The 8884-nt window shown below is 41.9% G+C and overlaps 1 protein-coding gene across 1 annotated transcript; it reads right to left on the reverse strand.

The window, feature by feature from the left end:
• Positions 1 to 335: 335 nt before the first annotated feature.
• NDUFA12 (NADH:ubiquinone oxidoreductase subunit A12) lies at positions 336 to 8460 on the reverse strand. The gene is made up of 4 exons (XM_035128365.2): positions 8306 to 8460; positions 6324 to 6406; positions 4577 to 4664; positions 336 to 609 (listed from the first exon to the last, which is right to left on the reverse strand). The coding sequence occupies exons 1-4, from the start codon at positions 8392 to 8394 to the stop codon at positions 429 to 431; spliced, it is 441 nt and encodes a 146-aa protein (XP_034984256.1). The 5' UTR covers positions 8395 to 8460; the 3' UTR covers positions 336 to 428.
• Positions 8461 to 8884: the final 424 nt, after the last annotated feature.

Raw genomic sequence — 8884 nt, forward strand, 5'->3', positions numbered from 1 at the left:
ACTAACGTAAGTTAGACAAAATAATGTGGGGGTGGGGGTGGGGGACTGTGTATGGTTTAATAAACTTCTGCAGAACATAATCAGAGTGCTAGCTGTGTTAATATGTAGACGTTAAAGGTCATCAAATTAGGGCATAAGTTGTTGCATCTGTTGAAGTGGACTTTTATCAACAAAAGCTTATGCCATAGTACATTTTCTGGTCTTTAAGATGCCAAAAGACTCTTGCTTCTACAAAAAGATACTTCATGCACAACTGCTGTCTGACAGATTATTGCATATTCTGCCATTTGCTACTCACTAGTTCTCTTCTCATCAATATTTCTGATTTCAGAAGGTTTCTGATCAAAGACTTTTATTTTGAAAACTGAAGAAAGCTACAGTTCACATTGTAGGTCTAATGCTTTGCAGATCATCATATTCCTTTCTTTTCACTTGCTAGGTGTAGAAGGTGGGACCCACTCTTGTATCTTCTTACGTGTGGTAGAAAATGGTACATACTGTCCAGGAGTACCACTTAAATTCATTTTATGATTCTCCCAAATGAATTTACGAGGCACTGGAGGGTGTGTAGTTGGAGGGTCTTCTGTCATACAGTGAAGCCAACGATGCCTTAAATGGGGGGAAAACACACACACACACACACACACAAAACTGATAAATATGTTGTCCTAATAGCCCCTGAAGCATATATGCAGAGAGTTTCAAAAGCAAGCCAGGTTTGATGGACAAGTTACACTGTATGAACCATTTTGAACAGCTACATTTCAATAAGTTTAATTATGCAGGTTCTGTTCAATTTATTGATTGCAGAAGCATGTTTCCTAACTGTTTTTAAGATGTTTCTTTTATTTTTAATTGTGTTATTTTATCACTGATGTGTTTGCTGTCCTTGATTCCTTTGGGAAGAAGAGTGGAACATAAATTTTATAAATAAATATGCCAGAAAATGATATATTTAGCACCAGAAAATTAGTATTCTACTACAGACAAGTAGGTGTTGCAAAAAAGGTTTTGCAAGAGTGTTGCCCCAACAGAACAAAGGCAGGTGCAATCCATTTGTGTCATGGGCACACAAAAGGGTGATCCAGGAGGTGCTCCTATGACTATGTAGGTGGTCCTTCTTGTTGGACTATACAAGTAGTACCCAAAAGATACTACTTATCAACTATAATTGGGTAATCGTTGGTGCTGCTGCTGCTGCTGCTGGTGGTGGTATCTGAAGCCAAGCTCTCACTACCTCCCTGTCCAAACAGTGTATGGGTACTATCAAAAGCTGGCAGCATTATGCATCCTACTGAATGCAATGAAGTTACAATAGGACTCTCTGTGAGTACTTCCTTACACAGCATTACTTGCAATAATGTATAATAATAATAATAATAATAATAATAATAATAATAATAATAATTTATTATTTATACCCCGCCCATCTGGCCGGGTTCCCCCAGCCACTCATTTTCAACAGGCTCTCTTGAAGGCAATCATTTTTCTAGATTCATTTCAACTGGGGTTTAGATCTGGTTTTGGCACAGAAACTGCTTTGATCACACTGTATGATGCCCTTTGTTGGGGAGGAGGGAGAGAGGGTGGGGAGGGTAATGTATCCCTGTTATTTCTCCTTGAGCTCTCAGTGGCTTTTGATACCATTGAACATGGTAGCCTTTTGGAATGGCTGTCCGAGTTGTGGGTGGGTGGCACTGCTTTCTGGTAGTTCTGGTCATTTTCAAAGGGTGATGCTGGGGGAGTTTCATTTGACCCCATGGAGCCTTCACTTAAGGTTCCTCAGGGTTCACTGTTTAACATCTACATGAAAGCACTGAGTGAATTATCTGAGTACAGTGTAAGCAATATGCTGATGACATCCAGCTCTTCTTCCCCTTTACATCTGCAGGTGGGGCAGTGGATATGCTGGACTGATGTCTTGCCTCAATAATGGACAAAAATGAGAGGCAATAAACTAAAGCTGACTGAGATGACTGAGGCACTACAGTATAAGTGGGTAGTTCCCTAGACCAGATGGATAGTGGCTGGCCTGCTCTTGATGTTATTATACTACCACTGAAGGAACAGGTATGCAGCTTGTGGGCTACTTCTGAATCCACTGCTGTTGCTTGAGGCTCAGGTGGCCTCAGTGGCATGGAGTACCTTCCATCAGGTTTGGCTGTTAGCCTAGCTGTGCTCCTATCCGGACAGCCTAACTTCTGTTGCCTATGCTCTGGCAACCTCCAGGTTAGATTACTACCTTGGGGCTTAGCCAGCCTGTCTGTAGCCAGGGGTACCGTGGGGCTAAATCTGAATGCAATTTGGTGAGAAACTACAGTGACTGCAGAATTCAGCAGCCAGGTTGCTCACCAGGGCAAATGGCTCAGGACCGCAATACCTCAAGGAATGCCTCTACCCACACAAACCATCCCAGATCCTGTGATCATCATCTGAGACACTTCTTCGTGTGCCTTCCCACACAAGGGATCCGGAGGGCAGCATCACGAGAACGGGCCTTTTCTGCGGTAGATCCCTGCTTGTGGAATGTTCTCCCCAGGGAGGCTTTTTTTTTGCCTTCGTTACATATCTTTAGGCACCAAGCAAAACATTCCTCTTGTCCCCTGCCTTTGGCTGATTAAACAAGCATTAAAATGTACTGGGGAATTGTTTTCTTGCTTTGTTTCTATTATGTTATGTATTTTATGGTTTTATACTGCAACTCATCCCATGTACTTCAGGTGAAGTTCACCTGTTTATAATAATAATAACATAAGAATGAGAATAACAAGAATAAGAATAATTTTCATGTAAATCCTATATGAAGAAATAAACCATTAAAAATGATCCAACAGTTTCCAAGAGCTATAAAAGGCTGCATATAATTTCTCATGTACATTTTACATTATTATTATTTGGCTACCTGTAACTCAGGAGTACACTATCACTATGCACACAACCTCCTTACCATTCACTGACACCTCTAGAAGCAAGCTTCATATTTCCCCATACATCCTCATAGAGTACACAGAGTGAAATAATTGTAAGGCTGGACCCATCTGTTCAATAAATGACTTTTTCCCATATTAAGTGACCCAACAGTAACAAGTATAGCAAGATTAGTGCATACTGTGAGAATGTTGTGGGCACTGGGCAACTAATTCAAGTAGTCACAAAAATAATATTTAGGTCAATTGTTTTTAGTGCTGCAATTATCTGACAAGTTAAAAAATGCAATTTCCTGAAAACACATTTTCAGTAAGCTTACAATTGTGTTAATTGGGGTGGAAATGACAGAGAAACTGACCTGTTACTAAAACCAGGAAAGCTACAGTATGTTTGTTTCTCACCGTTCAACAATCTTGACAAGGTTACTTGTGACCATACTAGATCTCTACATATGGACTGAGCCCTCTTCCCCACCCTCAATGCAAATCAAAGATAATTCATTTGGAATGTGAACATCCAACTTCACAGCTATACACAGAAAATACCGTATTGGCTCGAATATAAGCTGCACCCGCAAATAAGCTGCACATTTAAAATTCGGGGGGGGGGGGGGAAGACAATACCAGACTATAAGCCGCTCCCTTTAAATTGGGTTATAGGCTGAAAATCACTGTGGTTGGTAGAATTGTAACTCCGAGCCAATTTAAGCCTTTGATATTGCAAGCCCACAAAAGTTACCGTACAATCGCTAAAATCGCCAATTGTTATTCAATTGCTACAATTCCACAGGCACTCACACGCGTAAATGGCAAATGAACAGACTCAAGCTCGCAAATTGGCAATACTGTAAAACATTTTTTGGTTCCGTTTTACCGTATGTCTGCTTCAGCAGCAATATTATAAAAGCCTATTTTTGTAAGGCTGTGAATTTAAGCTGCACTTTAACTTTTCATGGTTGGAATTTGGGGGGGGAAAGTGTGGCTTATATTCGGGCCAATATGGTACTTTCAGTAAGATTGTTTTTTCTAAAAATCAAATGTCTTCTAAATGTCACTTCACAACTCTCCTACTTATTCCAGTAAGACTGTTCCAGAGAAAGTGGTATGGAGACTGATACTAACAGGCACAATTCAAAAACTGCCATGACCAACAGTCTATGCCTAGTAGGGCTTTGGTCATACAATTATTGAGCAACACCACAGTGAAACATAATGTATATCATTAAATTAGGTAGTACTGCAAAAGGGGTGACCTAGAGACTAGTGATGACCAACCTGTAGTCTGCCATTTTCCCTGGCTACAGACAGGCTGGCTGAGGCTGATGAGAGTTTAGACTCCAAAAGCAACTACACATTAGCCACCCCTCACCTAAGCACATCTTCAGTTTTCAGGCAGAAAGCATGCATCTACCATAATGTCCCTTTCAAACAGAAGAGTGGTGCCTGATCCATGCTCTATCCTGGAACTGGTGAAGTACTTTTGCTGGCAGAAGATTAGGGGATGATGTACTGTTAAGAGGATTAAATTTTCATTTCCTTGCTTTTGCGTGTCAGCCTCAGATAAGTTGGTTCGTTTTGAGGTTAACTGTTTCACAAGGTTAATACAACATATAATCACAGAAATGCATGCAGTAAACTAGCTGGTTTACCATTCAGGGGGCACCATGCTTCCATCCATTTCCCAGAATGTGTTCTTGCCATTCATTTCATTAGTATATATAACCCACCTATGGCGACCTTAAATAGGAAGATAAGTAAACATTTACAAATTATATTCAACTGAACCAAGAAGTGAAGCATAGATTTATTACATTTTATTAGCTATAAAAAGGCTGTACTTACCACCACCACCACCACCCCACACACAATTCAAATTTTGTGAAGTTAAAATTCTGTGCTCACATTTAATTATTGTGCCTGCAAGATTCTCGCATTCAACAAATACCACTTTTGGGAAAGGACTGGTTTTGCAGAAGGCATGGAAGGAGTAAACCGAGGCAGTGTAAGGCTTCGTTGATAAGAATCCACGTTGGGACCACCTCACATACATGTTTTTTCCCTACAGAATGTAGGACGGTGAAGTGTTTATGTGGCCACTTGCGAAGAGCTCACCGTATTTTTCGCTCCATAAGACGCACCTGACCAAAAGACACACCTAATTTTTAGAGGAGGAAAGCCCTGTGCAGCTTTTTTGCAAAGGGAGAAAGCTCCATTTTTTGAGCATCAGCTCAAAGTTGTGCAGCTTCTTTTGCAAATGAGAAAAGCCCCATTTTTTGGGGGGGGGGGATCAGCTCACAGTTGTGCAGTTTTTTTGCAAAGGGGGAAAGCTCCATTTTTTTTAGCATCATCTCAAAGTTGTGCAGTACCTTGCAAAGGGGGGGAAATCCTGTTTTTATGGAATTCAACTCACAGTTCTGCAGCTTCTTTAGGAAAGGAAAGGAAAAGAAAGGGAGCCATTTCTACAGTTTCCAGACAGATAATCTAATCAACCAGTCACATGTCGCTGGGGAAACACAACAATGGAGGCCTGGGCAAGGGGGTGGCTAGCTTCTCTTATCTCCCTCCCGATCTCTTGCAATCAGCTGCTGAGCGGGGTTCTCTTTCCCTCTTGTTAGCCTTTAGCTCTTTCTAAAAAAAAAGAAAAAAGCACGATCTGCTTTTTGCCCCTGGGCAACTGGCTCCAGGGACCATGCATTCACTCCATAAGACGCACAGAATTTCCTCTTACTTTTTAGGAGGAAAAAAGTGCGTCTTATGAAGCGAAACATATGGTGGTTTACTACAAACGTAGACCAGAAAGGTGACGAGTATATGGTCTGAATGTAACTAATATATTTGCATCTAACAAGTTACTGCGTTATTTCCCACATCAAAATTATTTTTGTGAAGGAAAAAAGTCACACATGAAGGGACCTCAGAGAGACAAGCAGCAGATGTAGGAGAGTGCACATTAATTTCCATTAATGTAGTGTTTAACAAAAACCCTCAAAATACTATATTAGCCCATGTAACCCAATAGTGCTGCAGCCTCTCTTCCCTGCAATTCGGGTGAATTTTAGCAATCCAAGTGTTGAGACTGGAAAAGGGATCTTAATATTCAAAGTAATGAGACTGCAAAGATAGTGGTACCTCACTACTACTCCCTGAACACCATCTGGTTTCTCTGTTTCTTCACATCTGTGTACCAGTGCAAAAAGATGCTATATTTACAAGCATGCACATAAATCCAAGTTCCTGTTGTGACAACACCTCACTAGGACTTCTTACTGTTATATCCTCCTACTTGACACCAACAATTACTTAGAGCTGACTAAATTGTAATCACACTGAAGAAGTGTAAATTAGCCTAGCTTTTTCAGAAGATTAAATTCAAATTACTGAAGTATATCCACTTACCAAAAAAATATCTTTTGTCTTCATAGTATTTGTTTCCATATTTATCAACACCTACTAGTGCGCCAGTCTTCAGGTCACTGACCCTGCAGGTTTCGAAAAACAGAAGTAGTAAAATTACCCGATACTGAACAAATTTAAATATGAGGAGCTGTTGTTGCTCCATGGTGGAGCACTTTGAATGCAGAAGATCACACATTCAACCCTTGCCATTGCCAGGTAGGGTTGGGATGTAACACTGAGCTAGATAGCCCAATGGTCTCTTTGTGGAAGGTAACTTTAGAAATTCTGTTCGGTTGTCAGTGGTCCTAGAAGTCAAGGGACCAGAAGCAATCTCAGCTTCGACTCTAATTACTAAAACTGAAAAGACAGCCATTTTGCACCTAATGAGCATGAATTATTGCATAACGTGCTTCTTGAACAATTGTATATGGCTAGTGTTAGAAATTCCCCAGGAGTACAGAATAAGTAAAACGGGATGGGGACATGAGGATGCATGCAAACCCAAACCCAATGTCCCTGGGCTGGTCTTCAGATCAGGGTTTTGAAGTGTGTGTACTTGAATGCCCTTAGAAATGCTCCCCACAATTGGAAACCCTGATAATCTAAGGTTCCCACTCACTGGAAGAGTTTCTATGTGTGATCAACCAAAAGTCATTAAAACCCCTTTTCAAGCTTTATTACTAACTTTGCAGAGCTCTGAATGTAAGACTTGTATGCATGCTTCCCCGCTCGCCCCAATCACTAATCACCTTTTCAGGCAAATGGTGTTATAATTTCCAGAAAGGCAGCAGTGTTAATCTGTTGCAGCAAAAAATCAAAGAATTTTGTGGAACCTTGAAAATGAACAAATATACCGGTATTATGGTATAAGCATTCATGAATTACAGCATGGGCTTAGCCAGGATTTTTGGTTTTTTTGGGGGGGGGGGCGGAGGACCTCAGTTAGCGATGTATTTTTATTTATTTTTATTTATTTAGGGGGGCAGCTGTCCCCTCCTTGGCTACACCCATGGACTACAGTCCGCTTCATAAAATGCACCTGACAGACTGTAATCTGAGAAAGCGAATGCTGTAAGACCCTTGTACCAATATATTCAAAATTAAGAAAACTAATTATAAAAAGTTATGTATGGAATCCTACAAGCTTTTTCTGACTATGTATGTATAAATAACTTGTATAATTGAACTTTTCATTGGCTGTTTCACTCTTGCTGTCCCCACAAGCACGATAGACTTAAAATTATAACCAGCCAGTTCCTTTATTCCTGTATTGTTATGCATGCAGTTTTTTTAAAAAAATTGCCTGGATTTTTAACTTTATTTAAAAATTAAAGCCTATGATAGAAAGAGAGAGCTAAGATGTTCTGCCTCACAGCGTAGTGGTGGTAGGGAAGGGGGAAACAGAGCAAGATAAACAAATACAGTACTGTATCCCCAACTTTTCGGCTTGAAAACTGCCTAGCAAGAGAATTTCCTTCCACGGAAACAAGTTCACCAACTGGATGCAGGGCATTTTCCACACCAAGGACCAGTTCATTGGTTTAGTGGAAAAACAAACAAAACAGCTCTGCCGAGTTCAGGAGGACTTACTGCTAGGAATACTAAAGACAACCATATGAACTCGTATGTCAAAACAGCCCAGAGAAAGGAAGTCCGCTTTGTTATCTAGCAAATAACAAGCTTTTTCCAACCCTTTCCCTTTGCCGAAATGACCGGGAGGCGCAAGCCTTGAAATGACCCCGCTTCAGAAAAGGTCCCCCAACTGGTCCACCTTGATCCCCTCGACGGAGTCTTGGGTGCCTGCTCGTCTCTGGGGTTCCGGGAAGGTCTAGAGAAGCGGAGGAGACCCATTTCCACGCCAACCAGACAGCGACCTCCTCCTGCCCATGACCAAGGTGACCCTCGAGCGCAAGCAGCCGCTCCTCTCCCAGCCTGCCGTCACAAGCCGACGAACACGGCGGAGGGGCCGAGCCATCCTTTACCTCAGCAGCTGAAACACGGCCCCGCGAATGCCGCCGTGACCCCCGAGCTGCTGCAGCGCCCTCCTCATCACCTGCAGGTACTCCGCCATCTTCCCGGAGGCCCAGAGCGGCCCGGCGCCTCCTTCCCTCAGCCGCAGGACGGCGTCTGCGCAGCCGCGGCAGGAGGCTCCTCCTCCTCCGACTCCAGTTCCAGGGAAGCGGAGGCAACTAGCGAAGGGAGAGGCGGGCTGCGGCCTGCCCTGGGGCCCCGCAGGTGGCAAGGAGGCGGCCGTTTCTTATATAAAAAAAATCATTACAGCTTAATAATTATTTCACTATTAATATCATTCACTATTAATAATATCACTATTAATAATTATTTCACTGTTAATATTTGTTGTTGTTTAGTCGTTTAGTCGTGTCCGACTCTTCGTGACCCCATGGACCATAGCACGCCAGGCACTCCTGTTTTGCACTGCCTCCCGCAGTTTGGTCAAAGTTAATATACTTCTTTTTAATTGTATTTCAGTTCAGCAATAACTTTGATAAAATACATATTTTGTTATGTGCAAATGGCTTTAGGTCCATAAATTACCATAT

Source organism: Zootoca vivipara, chromosome 10 (genome assembly GCF_963506605.1).
Source record: "Zootoca vivipara chromosome 10, rZooViv1.1, whole genome shotgun sequence".
NCBI classification, from domain to species: domain Eukaryota; kingdom Metazoa; phylum Chordata; class Lepidosauria; order Squamata; family Lacertidae; genus Zootoca; species Zootoca vivipara.